This window comes from Mus pahari, chromosome 5 (genome assembly GCF_900095145.1).
Source record: "Mus pahari chromosome 5, PAHARI_EIJ_v1.1, whole genome shotgun sequence".
In the NCBI taxonomy this organism is placed as follows: Eukaryota; Metazoa; Chordata; class Mammalia; order Rodentia; family Muridae; genus Mus; species Mus pahari.
In genome coordinates this window covers 143,246,847-143,262,402 of record NC_034594.1, presented here as the reverse complement: position 1 = coordinate 143,262,402, position 15,556 = coordinate 143,246,847, and the positions used below count along the sequence as shown (strand labels likewise).

General features: G+C 42.4%; 1 protein-coding gene across 3 annotated transcripts; it reads left to right on the top strand.

Annotated features, from left to right (window-relative positions):
* Positions 1-4,084: 4,084 nt before the first annotated feature.
* On the top strand, positions 4,085-14,848 carry Dusp12 (dual specificity phosphatase 12). 3 transcript variants are annotated; one of them, XM_029539365.1, is made up of 6 exons: positions 4,085-4,558; positions 8,593-8,720; positions 8,999-9,117; positions 9,464-9,560; positions 9,816-10,002; positions 14,468-14,848. In XM_029539365.1, the coding sequence occupies exons 2-6, from the start codon at positions 8,641-8,643 to the stop codon at positions 14,627-14,629; spliced, it is 645 nt and encodes a 214-aa protein (XP_029395225.1). In that variant the 5' UTR covers positions 4,085-4,558; positions 8,593-8,640; the 3' UTR covers positions 14,630-14,848. The 3 variants fall into 3 exon arrangements, with proteins under 3 accessions (XP_029395225.1, XP_021054283.1, XP_029395226.1); XM_021198624.1 differs by having other exon boundaries at positions 8,607-8,720; positions 14,468-14,847; XM_029539366.1 differs by lacking the exon at positions 9,816-10,002 and having other exon boundaries at positions 8,607-8,720; positions 14,468-14,546.
* The last annotated feature ends 708 nt before the right edge of the window (positions 14,849-15,556 follow it).

The window sequence follows — 15,556 nt, the reverse complement described above, 5'->3', positions numbered from 1 at the left end:
GTGAGATTAGAAGGATGGGAGAAACCTTTCTCATATTCCCTCTACTTCCTAACTAGCTATTCTGCCTCATTGACATTAAAATATGAGAAATCTAGAAACTTCCTTTTTTCTAGTGATACTATTGCTTTCCTTTTCCTGAAAATGGATTTTTTTTTCTCACATAATATATGCCAATCCTCCTACCTGGATCCACTCCCTTTTTGTCTCTCTCTTTAGAAAACAAAAAACTTCTAAGAAATAATAATACAACAAAATATAATAAGATAAAACAAAAGCTAACATATTGGAATAGGACAAAACAAACAGAAAGAAGAGATTCCCAAGAAGAGGCACAAGCACAGGCACAGCTGCAGAGACTCACTCATTTGCATACTATAGGGTAAAAGAGAACAAAAATAAATAATAAGATTAAAAAAACAAACAGCTGGGCAGAGGTGGCAAACGCCTTAACTCCAGCACTTGGGATCTCTGAGTTTAGGCCATCCCAGTCTTCAGAGTGAATTCCAGGAGAACCAGGGCAACACAGAGAAGCCCTGTTTTAGAAAATCAATCAATCAATCAATCAACCACCTACAACAGAAAAGAAAAGCCCTGACATGATGTTATGATGTAAAGCTCAACTAACTCCCGTTTTTGGAGAAACTCCATTTTGTGCAAGACCAGGGGCTAAACTCCAATTCCAGGAAGAAAATCAGAGACTTCCTGAGCAAGCACCCTATGGTAACCCACCCCACCCAACCCCATAGCAACAGCCAGTCAGGCTACAGTAGCAGGGTCAAGGTACATAGAGCTAACTTAAGACACCCCGTGGAGAAGGGATAACTTAGCCATCCTGCTTGTCCTGTGGTTTTATCCACAAGTATTCTCTGCATGTAGCCAGGAGGAGACTCTCTTCTGCACTGGGCAGAGCTTGAGCATTAGGAGCCCTCAAAGCCCACCTATGTCATGACACACTTCCTTCAACAAGGCCACACCCACTCCAACAAAGCCACACCTCCTAATAGTGCCACTTCCCATGGGCTAAGCATACTCAAACCACTACAACTATCTAATCTCATGGGTCTTGGTCACCCAAGCAGAGTTCGGTATGGGTTCTATCTGGTGTAGTGGGCTTTAAGTCAAATCAGATATTGGTTGGTTAGTGCCACAAGCTTGTGCCACCATTGCACTAGGATATCTTGCAGTCAGGACACCATTGTACATCAAAGGGGTTGTGGCTGGGCTGGTGTTTACATTTCTCCTTTGGTAGTGTGCACAGTACCTTCCTGTACCAAAGACACTAGTATACATGGGTGCAGGCTCTATGAAGGCGCTGGCTTGACTTCTCCATGTTCAGTGCAATATGTAGATAGTGTCTTCAGCAATGGAGCCCAGCCATCAGTTGGTGAGAGCAACCTATAGTCTTGGCAACAGCTTGAATTGTTTGGGGATTTCCATGAGACCCCATTGACCGACGACGACACAATTAGATGTAACCCAATCCTGGCACTGGAAGCTTCATTTGGTGATGAGAGATGTCCAGTTGGGGAATCTGTGTCCCCCATTATTTGGACATTCCATTTAGATTGCTTTCATAGACATATACATTTTAGGAAGCTCTACTGCATTAAGTTTTCATGCCACCTCACCATGGCCCTTTCTTTTATCTCTCACTGCTACCCCCAACCCATCATAACTATTCTTCTATTTCCCTTTCCTAGGGAGATCTATCTTTCCTCTCTTGTCCCCTAGTCTATACTTAAGCTCAGTGGTTCTGTAGATTGTAGCTTGGTTATTGTTGGCATCAGGACCTCCTAAACCTATGACATCACATAGGTGACAGGGCGACCTGCAGACCTATTGCCAAGACAACAGGCACCATATTCCCAGAATCCACTTGGCTCATCTCCCACCTTTACCTGCGTTTCGTCATTTTCCATATAAATAAGGGGAACACCTCTCTCTCTCTCTCTCTCTCTCTCTCTCTCTCTCTCTCCTCTCTCTCCTCTCTCTCTTTGGATTATTATATAATCTGCAACAGGTGAGCCCTCATTAAGCAAGGCTGTGAGGGGCTAATTTTAGGAAAGATTCCTGCTATTAATATGCTTTTCCGGTTACTATTAAACATATATAACAATCACTAAGTAGACACACCCCCCTTTGAAGTGGATCTCTGCAGATCCATGAAGATGCACTATCTTGTAGTGATGCTATATAGACAAATAGATGACTTAAGTCTTAATGGTGATCCTATAAGAATTCCTAAAATTATATCTGTGATTATTAAGCTCTTTTATAACGGGACTGCTATTAGGTCATTTTCTGATAGTCAAAGCTGCAATGAGAACTCTGTCAGTCTCCCAAGTGTCACCAGTTAATTGCTCTTAAATGGTAACCAGACTTTTTCCTACTCAGAGCACATTCTAAGAGGTTGTAAAACAACTAACTAAAGGTCACTAAAAGGCAACTAACAATTTATTGTAGGTGCTAGGACAGAAGATAAAATACCGACTGGGTTTATCTATACCAAACTTCACTAATAACTTAGTTATGGTTTTAAACCTTCAGTGAACCTGTGGAGCTGCTACAGGTGATGGATGTTTAGCTAGATAATTACTCCTAATGGATATGCATGTAAACATTTGCTGTTGTAAATTTCTTCTTCTTCTTTTTCTTCTTCTTCTTCTTTTTTGTTTTGTTTTGTTTTTTTTTTTTTTGTTTTTTTNGAGACAGGGTTTCTCTGTATAGTCCTGGCTGTCCTGGAACACACTTTGTAGACCAGGCTGGCCTCGAACTCAGAAATCCGCCTGCCTCTGCCTCCCAAGTGCTGGGATTAAAGGCATGCGCCACCATGCCCAGCTGTTGTAAACTTCTATTTCAATTTATGATTTGATTTTTTTGTGTGAACTTGTGATTATGTATTCTGAAAGATGTATAAGTACCGAGGACAAAGAGAAGCGAAAGAATAAGCATCATAGAGAACTAAGATCAATGGAGAGCTAAGATCAATAGAGGAGACTTTTTTGCCTTTCCCCACTTAGACTAGATTCTTTTCCCTTTCCCCACTTAGAGAATTTTTCCCTTTACCCACTCAGGACCCTTTTGCTTTTCCCCTTAGATAGCTTTCATAGGAAACTTTTTACAACTTGGTAATAAACTCTATAATTACTTATCTAAGTGTCTTCCTGCAACTTCGGAATAGCAGGCTGAAAGTTGGAGCCCAGCAGCTCCTGCTGAGACAGACAAGGGTATTTACTTAATCCATTGTGGCTTGAAGAAGAGGTGCTAGGTGCCAGAAACTGTATTTCTGGCCTCAGAGGATCCCAGAAGGCAGGTCAGCTACAACAGCATAGTAACTTAGGCTTAGATAAGTAAACGTTTTGTTATACAGCAACCCTAAACAATATCTCGACAAAGTCCTACTAAAGCTCTCCCCCCCCCCCACTGCCTCAAGAAGAACATCCCACTCCGGAGCTGCCTCCCCCCATTCTCTCTCTCTCTGCCGCTAAACCCTTCCCCCCCCCCCAATAAAACTCTTACACTGTGCAACTGTTTGGGCCCAGTGTGCTGTGTTCAGAGGCGAGCCTCTATTTTAACACATCAGTTATCATCACAGCTAATATCCACATATAAGCTTATAAATACCAGATTTGTCTTTCAGGGTCTGGGTTACCTCACTCAGAATGATTTTTTTTCTAGTTTCATCCATTTACCTGCGAATTTCATTTTTTTTTTTTAATGGCCGAGTAATACCTTATTGTGTAAATGTACCACATTTTCTTTATTCAGTCTTCTGTTGAGGTACATCTAGGCTGTTTCCAATTTCTGGCTATTATGAAGCATCAATAGACAACATGGTTGGGCAAACGTCTCTATGGTAGGAAGAGTGGCTTTGCTGGATCTTGAGATAAATAGATTCCCATCTTCCTGAGGAACCTCCAAGCTAATTTCCATAGTACTGTACAAGTTTGCGGCCCCACCAGCAACGGATGAATGGAGACTTTATTTTTCTGCCTTGGACTTTAGAGGGTTGGTGGAAAAGCTGCTCTAAATGGAGCTTATTTAGCACACAGCCCCAGCAAGGCTCACATCACCTTCCCCAGAAGCAGTCATTTTCCCTATTGCCATGGTCCTCCCACGGCGCTGCTGAGCGGCTGGAGTTAGTCCGACACAGGCGGCGGTCACTCTAGCCGGTGACTTGGTGGCGGGCAGCGGCTGCCTGGCTTCCTGGAGCCGCCATGTTGGAAGCGCAGGACTCTAACCATGGCTGCGAGCGCCAGGCTCCGACTACCAGTCCCGCCAGCTCGGCAGGGCACGCGGTGGAAGTGCGGCCCGGGCTGTATCTGGGTGGGGCAGCGGCAGTGGCGGAACCGGATCGCCTGAGGAAGGCGGGCATCACCGCCGTGCTGACGGTGGACTCGGAACCGGCTTTCCCGGCTGGGGCTGGGTTCGAAGGTCTCCGGAGCCTCTTCGTGCCCGCGCTGGACAAACCCGAGACCGACCTGCTCAGCCACCTGGATCGCTGCGTGGCCTTCATCGGCCAGGCTCGCTCCGAAGGCCGTAGGGTGTTGGTGCACTGGTGAGTGCCAGAGGCAAGGGGGCGGTGCCTTGCACCGGGGCTCGCCTCTCTGCAGAGGTGCCCAGAAGTGGAGGTTCCAGGCTGTCAGAGCCAAGACCCTCGTTTCTCATCTTCCCTTGGGGTGTGTGGTTCCAAGGAGGGTTCCGAAACCCGCCCTTGGTTAATGTTTTGTTTGATTTCATCTTGCAGCAACATATCTGTCTGTCTGTGCGTCCATCTGTCCATTCGTCCATCGTTCTATCTGCTTGTCTATATTTTTGGGGTTAGAGGTTCATCAGATAAAGTTTATCAGCATTGTAAGAGAAGTCAGACACTCAAGCCTGCGAATGTAGTATACAGGTCAGATGTATTGGGGTGAAAATACGTGATACTTCTTCGTTCTACAGGCCATTGTGATTAACAAGGAAAAACATGGGACTTTTTGTTTGTTGAGACTGGGTCTTACCTTATAGATCTGGCAGGCCTGGAACTCCCTATATAGAGCAGGCTGGCTTCAAAAAGCACAGATACCCGCCTGCTTCTGTCCAGAGGGCTACACACCTTTAGTGTGAAACCATGCTGGAGGATTTTTAATCAAAGTTACACGTGACTCGCAAGTTTAGAGAAACATTCACGGACTAAAGGAAACTGTACTGGCTGGTTTTGTGTGTCCACTTGACACAGGAGTTATCACAGAGAAAGGAGCTTCAGTTTGGGAAATGCCTCCATGAGATCCAGCTGTAAGGCATTTTCTCAATTAGTGATCAAGGGTGGGAGGGCCATTGTGGGTGGGACCATCTCTGGGCTGGTAGTCTTGGGTTCTATAAGAGATCAGGCTGAGCAAGCCAGGAGACGCAAGCCAGTAAAGAACATCCCTCCATGGCTTCTGCATCAGCTCCTGCTTCCTGACCTGCTTGAGTTCCAGTCCTGACTTCCTTTAGTGATCAACAGCAATATGGAAATGTAAGCCGAATAAACCTTTTCCTCCCCAACTTGCTTCTTGGTCATGATGTTTGTGCAGGAATAGAAACCCTAAGACAAAAACCGTTCACATTCTTGGAATAATTAAGACTGAACAGTCATACAGAAAAGTGATTGAGGCTGGGCGGTGGTGGTGCACGCTTTTAATCCCAGCACTCAGGAGGCAGAGGCAGGCAGATTTCTGAGTTCGAGGTCAGCCTGGTCTACAAAGTGAATTCCAGGACAGCCAGGGCTATACAGAGAAACCCTGTCTCGAAAAACCAAAACCAAAAAAAAAGAAAGAAAAGTGGTTGGTCAAGAGGAGTGTGACATAATGCTAAGGGAATGATCCAGGAAAGTCAGCCTGACCTGTATTGATCTTCTCCTTCTGGTGTATAGGCAAAGCCCTTTCTGGAATTATGGTCTTAGGATATATCAGACTAAATAGATCAGAGAATGGATTTGTCTTGCTAGCATGTTAGGCAAACATTCTGCTACTGTGGCGGCATAGCCCTAATCTTAAGAGAATGCCTTTGTGGTGGGTTCTTAGAAAGGTGGAGGAAAGCTAGAGTGATATTTTTCTCTCCATGTTTTTGTTGTTTTTGTTTTTGAGATGGAAGGTTTGCTGACAGTCCAGACAGTCTTTAAGCTTGCGACCCTCCTTAAGCTTGCTGTCCTCCTGCATCCACGTCCTGGCGTCGGTGTTGTGCGCACATGCTACTTATGACTTCTGGTTTTTGTGTTTAGGATTGAAGAAGAGTTCTTCTAGCCTCTCTGTCTTGCCTTAGGGTGAGTGGGGAGAAAGAGAAGCAAAAGCAATAATACCCAGATCTGGAGAGACTCCAGTGTTAAGAGCAAAGGGCCTTGGATCTCGGATTTGTTCTGTAGCCATTACAATTTTTTTTTTTTTTAAATGTACACAGAATGGTCAAAAAGTGTGGTTAGCTAATAAGCCCAACCTGTTAGATCACAGGCTCTGATACTTTCTCCCAGAAATCAGGTCATCCCTCAGCCCCCTGCAGCTCTCTGGGACAGGAAGTTGACAGATGTCAGTTGTGACCTTACTCTCTTACAGGCCTCTTTCTCCCACCAGCACCTGTGAGCTTGTCTAGGTCATCATTACCTCTCCCCCCAATCTCCAGATAACATCAATTTATAACTTTTATATAGTCTACTTCTGCCTTATGACTCTTGGCTTGGAAGCCAGCCTGGATAAGTCACACATTGTGGAGCTTGCCCCCCTCCAAGGAAACAGTAAGAGTCAGAAATTTCATTTGTCTCCTGGAACTGAAGTCTCTTTCTCTTTGGGAACATATAAACCTACATACATACACACATACACACACACACATATGTGTATATATAGTCATATAAATATAACACCTATCTTTGTAGTATATAATATATAGTATAATTATAAATATATTAAATATTATAATATGGCATATTGCATATATATTATATGTGTGTGTGTCTCTCTCTCTCTTTACACACACACACACACACAGAGCCTGGTGGAATGACTCTCCTTTCCCAGATTTGAAGGCCCACTTCCTCCCTTCCAGGCTGGCACCTTCTGCCTCTGTTATGACGGGATTTCTCCTAACCTCTCTCCTCAGTGCTGGATAATGTCTGGGGGTAGCCTCAGGGCTTTCTTGCCTAACAAAGCTCACCTGAAGGCTTTTTTGTGTTGTTCTTTTCTATAAATCTACAGTAAGTTAAAACACAACCTGATTCAGAATTATATATCCCTTTTCATTAGGAGCAGGGGCAGTGGGGAATGTCAGCAGATTTGAGAGGAACAGTAGGTTGGTTTTCAGTGGACGTGGAGAGTCAGACAAGATCCTTTGAGCCTGTGGAACAGTGAATCACAAATGATTGTTTTTGGAATACTGAGTTGGGTCAACATAGAAGACAGCTGAGTGTGACAGTCAGCTGTGGTGTGGTGACAAACTTGGCTTTTCCCTGCTATTTGAATATAACTAATGAAAAGTCAGGGAAGGGACCTGAAGTAAATTCTGTCATCTTTGTTGCTTTTGGACTTTAAGCACACAAGAAGATAAAACCTTCCTTCATCTGCTGCTAATTTGTAGTAATCGGTATACTCCGATGCCTGTTAACTCTGATGTCTGTATACTCCGATGCCTGTTAACTCTGATGTCTGTATACTCCGATGCCTGTTAACTCAGTACTCAAGACTGCAGAGTCAGCCCAGGTTATTTTTATTTCCTTTTTTGGGAAGTGTTGAGATTAAACCCCGGGGGTTTCACATGAGCAAGTGAAGAGCTTGTCTACCAGCTGGACCCCAGTCCCAAGAGGATTTTTTTTTTTTTTTTTTTTTAATGCTTTATCTGGGCTGAGGGAGAGTGTCTGGTAAACGGGGGAGGGGGTTATTGGGGTATGAAGGACTCATGGGACTTGTCAAGGACATTGACAGGTATACAGCAGCAAAACCAAAAGGCTAGGAAATCTTAGTAGGTGTTTGGGGATTCCAGAGTGGTCCTGTTGGAGTCCAACCGAACTACTTTGTTGGACACTTTCTGTGTGCCAGCTGTTCTAAAGATTTACACAAGGACAGGAGGTAGTGATGAGGAGGACAGAATCAGATCTGGAACAACTTGAAGTTAAGCGCCAAGGAGCCATGACAACAGTAGGAACATTATAAGGCAGTTCTTGTTGAATAGATAATGCATCCATATTGTTCCGAATTAAAAAGGAATAAGGCAACAATTGACTCCTTTTGTGTGTTGACTGTATTTAAGAGGCAGTGGACTAATTTGAATGAAAATAGAAATGAGCTGGGCACGCTGCACCTCACTTGTAATACCAGCACTCAGGGACTGTCATGACCTAAACTTTACCATTAACAGGCAGCTGGGCTTTGTCTTTTGTTTATTGATTGATTGATTGATTGATTGAGATAGGGTTTCTCTGTGTAGCCCTGGCCATTCTGGACTCACTGTGTAGACCAGACTGGCCTCAAACTCAGAGGCCTCCTGCCTCTGCCTGCTGAGTGCTGGGATTAAAAGCGTGCGCCACCATGCCCAGACTGGCGTGGTTTTTTAATTGCTGCTATTTGCCGTTTTATTTTGAAGGTCTCTTTTTTCAGTCATGCAGGAGTCAGTCGCAGTGTTGCCGTAGTGATGGCTTTTATAATGAAGACCGACCAGCTTACCTTTGAAAAAGCCTACGACATTCTCCACATGGTCAAGCCAGAGGCTAAGTGAGTCCTCTGGAGTCCCAGTAATGATTTTTCCTCTTTCTTTGAGTGTGTGTTTGTGTGTATGGGGTGTGTGTGTATGTGTATGGAATGTATATGGTGTATGAGTGTGTGCACATATATGTGTGTATGGGGTGTGTGCATGTGTGTGTCCCTGCACTTTCATTGGCCAGAGACCAACTTAGGGTCTTCCTTTTTGGCTGTAACCACTTCTCCTTTCTTCATGTTCTCTTAATTGAAAGAATCTGAACTTCACACTTGCTGCTTTATTATCATTGCAGGGTGAATGAGGGGTTTGAATGGCAACTGAAACTGTACGAGGCAATGGGATACGAAGTCGATACGTCCAGTGCCTTTTACAAGCAGTACCGTTTACAAAAGGTGACTGAGAAGTATTCAGGTGAGTAAATACTGTGTGTGCGGATGACTGGACCCTTCCGAGGTGTCATTTTCTTGGACACTAAATGCATTCTGTCACTTTCCAAGAATCCCTTGGAGGCAGAGACTTTTGGTTCCTTTTCTTTAGCAGAAAGTCACAGGGTTTAAAAATGGCTGGGACTGAAATCAGGAACCCTGTTTAGAGTGAAGGCCTGCCTGCTTTGCTTTCGTACCTCATTTCTCAACATGGAGATTTTTGCTTTTAGTTTCTGAGTTTAGCATGCATCGCCTCAATTTGGCATTGGGAGTTTATCTGAAAGTTTAGAAGCTTAATCCTGACGGTTGGATACATTTCAATTATCTTGCAGAACTTTGGAATTTACCTCAGGAACTCTTCGCTGTTGACCCAACTACCATTTCACAGGGATTAAAAGATGACATTCTCTACAAATGCAGAAAGTGCAGGTAAATATTTTGTATCCTCTGGAAATTTTATCATTCTGATAACTGTAAAAAGCACTCCAAGCTTCATTTTTCTGTAAAAAGAATTTGTTTAATTGAATATTAGGAAATTTTAAGTCCAAACCTGCTTCAGAAAGAATGTAGGAGCTACTGAAATTTTGAGTAGCATACTCAATGTTGTATTATTTTGACCTGTAAGAAGTACTGTACATTTCATCTGTGCTTTCGTTAATGCTTTTGTCTTTGGTGGTTTTACAGGCGGTCTTTATTTAGACATTCTAGTATTTTGGGTCATAGTGAAGGAAGTGGGCCAACAGCCTTTGCTCACAAGAGAATGGTGCCATCTTCTGTACTTACCTCAGGGAGTCAGGCTCAGTGCACGTCTTACTTCATTGAACCTGTGCAGTGGATGGAATCTACTTTGTTGGGCGTTATGGATGGACAGGTGAGAACACTGTTTGCTTTCTACAGTTTCATTGTATCATTCTTAGAGCCGGGGATGTGGCTCAGTTAGCCTAGTATTTGCCTAGAGTGCGTGAGGCCCTAGATCCCATCTCCAGCATCCCATAAGCCAGGCTTCCCTAGCACTTGAGAGGTTGAGGCAGGAGGACCAGTCATTAAGGTCACCACAGGCTTGCGGTGAGTTTGAGATTCTCCTGACATTCATGAGACACTATCTCAAGACAACACAACAGATGCATTTTTATTTACTTTTAACCTTGTATCACATTTTCTTTATTTTGTACATGGTGTGTGTACCTGTGGGGAGGTTTGGGTGCCACACACTCACGTGGAAGTCGGAGGAACTTGTGGAAGTTGATTTTTCTCTGTTCGCCATGTGGGTCTCAGGACCAAGCTCAGGTCACCAGGCTTGGCCAGAAGGCCTTGGCCGCTTGTGCCATCTTATTGTCTGGACAGAAACCAAAACAAGTCAATGCCATGTTTAACATTTCCTTCCTGAAGATTCTGAGGATCACACCTTTTTAGAATATGGGCAAGGTTATCAAAAATAAATGATTTCTTTTTAAATTAATCTCAAGGTCTTATCCATGTAAGCATTCACTCTACCATCAAACTATGCCCTCAGCCCTCAAGTAAAAGGTTTTTGAAAATTAGCTGATTCAAATTCATTAGCCACATTTGATGGAGAACCACTCAACCAAGTTAGATTTGTTTTAAAACTGTTATTTATGTTTTCAAATATAAGACTAACATTTTAAGAGTAATTAGATATATCACAAAATTAAATAGGGGGGATAAATCAAGGTAAAATTAGGTTTAAAATTTATTTTTCTCAATTTAGCTTCATGACACACATTGTCTAGTTTTCTGATCTTTGAATTTGATACATTTGCTATGGGATGCTTTTCATTTCCTATTAAAGAATGGAGCTCAGAGGCATATCCTGAAGCCCTCACAATTTGCCTTTCTGCATACTTGATATAACTTTTTTTTTTTTAATGCTGGGGTCTAATCCAGGGTACTAACATCCCTATACATTCCCCATGAGCTACAACTCAACCCTGTGTAATAACAATCTTATTGAATTCGAAAGGTTGAATGGGTGTATAAAAGTTTGTACAACAGATTCTTTATAAAGCCTTTGAAAATATACCCACCCATGATTAAGAATCTTTTATAAAAATGGCTTTACTCTGTTTTCTGTGAGCATTCATTTTACAGGCTAAATTAAGGCAGCCATCTGTTGATGTATTTGCAATCTTCTGATGAGGAAACTTAATTTATATTAGTAACTATTTTGTCTGGAGAGCGGTATCCACATGTTCAGATTGAACTGCTTTAAGCCAACTTTATTTATGCATGATTCAGCCATTTTATAATGTTCAGTAGTTTTTGTGCTGTTTTTTAAAAAATATTTATTTATTTATTATATAAATACACTGTAGCTGTCTTCAGACACACCAAAGAGGGCATCAGATCTCATTATAGATGGTTGTGAGCCACCATGTGGTTGCTGGGATTTGAACTCATGACCTCTGGAAGAGCAGTCAGTGCTCTTAACTGCTGAACCATCTCTCCAGCCCCAGTAGTTTTTTTTATTATAGTTGCAGAGGTTGTTTTTTGTTTTTTTGTTTTGTAATCATCACACTCAGTATACTCGATGTGGGTTGCTGAGTTTTTGCTGGTGTTTGTTTCACGTTGGTTTTTGACAGAGTTTTGCTCTGAGGCCTGCGTTGGGCTTGACCTCATTTTTTGCCCTCAGCCTTCTGTGTGGTGGCACTACAGATATTGCATTGTTAAGCCTGGCCCCTGTTTAGTATTGATTTTTGAGATAGGATCTCATGTAGCCCAGGCTGGCCTCCACCTCCTGGTCCTCCTGCATCTACCTAGCAAGCGCTGGAATTACAAGAATGCACAGCTATGCCTCACGCCCTCTCTTCAGTCCTAGGATTAGGATATGTCATAGAGCTTTCAAGGTCAGAGGAATCCAATTCTGACTTCTGTGCTTTTGGCTTGCTGCCTTATTTTAGCCTGTAAAATGAGTGCACACGGACATGAAGAAAAGCCATTTTTGTAAAAGATTCTACATCGTGGGTGGGTGTAGTGAGTGGTCCATGCCTTTTATCCCAGCATTTAGGAGGCCGAGTCAGGTGTATTTCTGTGAGTTTAAGGTGAGTCTTGTTTACATAGAGAGTTCCAGGCTAGCCAGGGCTACATATTGAGATTTTTTTTTTTCCTGAGACAGGGTTTCTCTGTATAGCCCTGGCTGTCCTGGAGCTCACTTTGTAGACCAGACTGGCCTCGAACTCAGAAATCCGCCTGCCTCTGCCTCCTGAGTGCTGGGAGTAAAGGCGTGTGCCACCACACCTGGCCCTTGAGATATTTTAATACTTTAAATAAATAAAGATCTAAGTCAAATCTGTGTTTGTTTCTTTGTACATGTATTTGTGATTTTCATAGAAGAGATTCTTAGAAATGGAACTCATTGCTCAACAACCCCATTAAGGCTAAACATTCATAAAGCACATAAAGAATTTCTTCTCACAAAGAGAATGTGTATATTTTTTTGTCTCCTTCATCATACTAGATACTAGAAAATGTTTGTGGAGTAAATACAATGTTAACTCTAAAATGCCCCTGACGTTTCATGTTTCCTGCTGCAGATTTACCAGCTGGTAGGTTTCTGTTGCTGTGAAAAACACCATGGCCAGAAACAATCTGGGAGGAAGGGGCTTAGTTCATGTTATGGCTTACGTCCATCTTCTAGGAAGCCAAAGCAGGAAACTGGAGGCTGGAACTGAAGCAGAGTCCATGGACAAACTTTCTTACTGGCTTGTTTTTTATGGTCTACTCAGCCTGCTTTCTTATATAAACCAGGCCCACCTAATCCAGGGGTAACACCATCCATAGTGGGCTTCCCCCCACCCCACCCCCACCCCAGAGCAATCATTAATCAAGAGAATGCCCTGTAACCCTTTGGGCTTTTCTAAGTCTATCCCTGCTCCTGCATAATGACATGAAGACTTATGTATTTATTCCTTGGCCTTAAGCTAGGCTTATTTTCTGATTAGTTTGCAAAATATCAGCTCATTTTTATTATTCCATGTCTGCCGTGTGGTTGCTTATCTTTTCTCAGTTTCATAAGTCCAGTCCAGGTGGTGAATCTCCTCACACTTGACTCTCAGAACTTCCACCTTCTACTTCCTGCCTTTGCTAACAGGCCCTAGGCTTTTTATCTTATCCAATAGAGGATGCCTTAGGCAGGCGAGGAAGGATGCCTGTCACACAGTGCATATAAACATGCCTATATCGCCCCCACAGGCCAGTCTGATGGAGACAATTCCCCAGTCAAGATTTCTTCTTCCCACTTGACTAGTTGGTGTCAGGTGACAAAGCTGGCTCATTAAAAACTTTTTCTATAAAGTGTTTTATAGCTATGTTTTTAATTCATATGTAGGAGAGCTCTTTGAATATTATAGATAAGCTTCATCAAATAGTTTTTTTCTCATCTCAAACTTACATTTTGTCACATTAAAGTTTAAGGAAGCAGAGAAATGTGTGTATGTTTGTGTGTGTGAGAAAGGCGGGGAGGTGCTATGTAGCCTAGGCTGGCTTTGTATGTTCTATGTAGCTGAGGTTATCCTCAAACTCTTTATGGTCTAACTACCTGTTTTTTGTTTTTCTACTTGTGTTTCTGAGTTTTATGTACAGACTTAAATAAAACTTAGCTATCTATTTATTTGGGACAGGAACACATGCCATGGTGCATGTGTAGAGGCCAGGACAGTTTTCTTCTTTCTACCTTTGCTTGAGCTCTAGGAATCAAACTCAGGTCATGAGGTTTGCTTGGCACATGCCTTTACACACTCATCCATCTTGCTGGCTTTATGACCAGTATGACAATATTGTAGCTCAATATTTAAAATAAAAATCCCTACCCAGACCATGCACGCTGAACATCCCCAAATGGTAATGCTCTCACCAGCATTAGAGGAAGTGCAGTTGCCTTGGTGAGTACTGTGGATTTCTCCCGTCCTGGGACATCAGGGTGTCTGACTATGTGCTACTGACAGCAGGTAGTCAGAGAAGAAGAGAATCTGAATGTGCATTTCCATCCTTCACCCTGATGTGTTCTAACTTGGAATCCTGCTATAAATTGAGTAGAAACCAAGTGTTTGTTACCTGATTGAAAACCTTCTTAGTTGCTTTGAGCTTTGCTTCTCCCCTTCAGCCTGGGTTCCTGTTCCTCCTCTTCAAATATAAAGTGCCTCTTTTGTAGGATTGATAGTTAATGATCAGATAAATAAGTTTATCTTAGGTATGTGGAAACATTACAAATTACTTGATAATAGGAACCATGCCTTAGCTATTTTAAATTCTGTATTGTCAAAGACAGTTGCTGAATGTGTATAAAAGTGGACATAGTAACACATTTGCTTTTTTTCCAGCTTCTTTGCCCAAAATGCAGTGCCAAGTTGGGTTCCTTTAACTGGTATGGTGAACAGTGCTCGTGTGGTCGATGGATAACCCCTGCTTTTCAAATACACAAGAACAGAGTGGATGAAATGAAAATCTTGCCGGCGCTGGGATCACAAACAAAGAAACTATGAACTTAGGACCCAGCTTGGGCTAGATCCTGTGAAAGGCACTTCCTCATTGTCATCTTTCATGGTGGATGTCAAACTTCATTTGGAATGTCCGAAGATAATTACTGACTGTAACAGCTGTGGGTTGGTAGCTTATTATATGACATATATACAGTACATTGCTTGTATTCAGATATTTAGTCATGTAAATTGGATTTGTTATTAAAGTCTTTTATAACCCAGGTCCCGTGTTACATGTTTTAAAGTTTTTGTGCTGTTTTCTAGCTCATGCTTTAAGCATGTTAGGCTAGCATTCTACCTCTGAGCTGCATCTGGAGCTTCTTACGGTTTTGAAAGTTATGCTTTGTTGTATGTTGGTTATGTGATCCTAAAGCCTAGATGGCTAAAACTGTATGTAAAATCTTTAAACTGTCAGTATCCAGGATACTTTTTGGTTTTTTAGAAATATAAAGCAAAATTGGTTGTATTTTGAAAAGTTATTTCTGTGTCTCCTTTGAGGGAGATTAGTAAGCCTGCATATGCTCTTTGGTGGCTCCTTTTGGGGAGATGTGACTACATCTGTTCATCCTACATAGGGCACTAACAGACCAGACGGTGCCATTGAAGTCCTGCCCGGTGAACTGATGAGTTTAGCAGGTCACCTACAGGAGCACGGCCAACAGGTTCATTAATGCAGGTGCATTACCAGGAAGGCAGCATGCCTTCAGGAAAGCTGTGATCCTTTTTTTTTTTAATTTTGGAAAATTATAGTATCACAACAGCAGAAACATCTAAATTTTATACAATAGCAGAGAATTTATTTCTTTTAGACTACAGTCAAATATTATTCCTGACTCAGACTTCAGTTAAGAAAATTATTAACTCATATTCATTCTTTGCTTCTCTCTTTCTCTCTCTCTCTCTCTCTCTCTCTCTCTCTCTCTCTCTCTC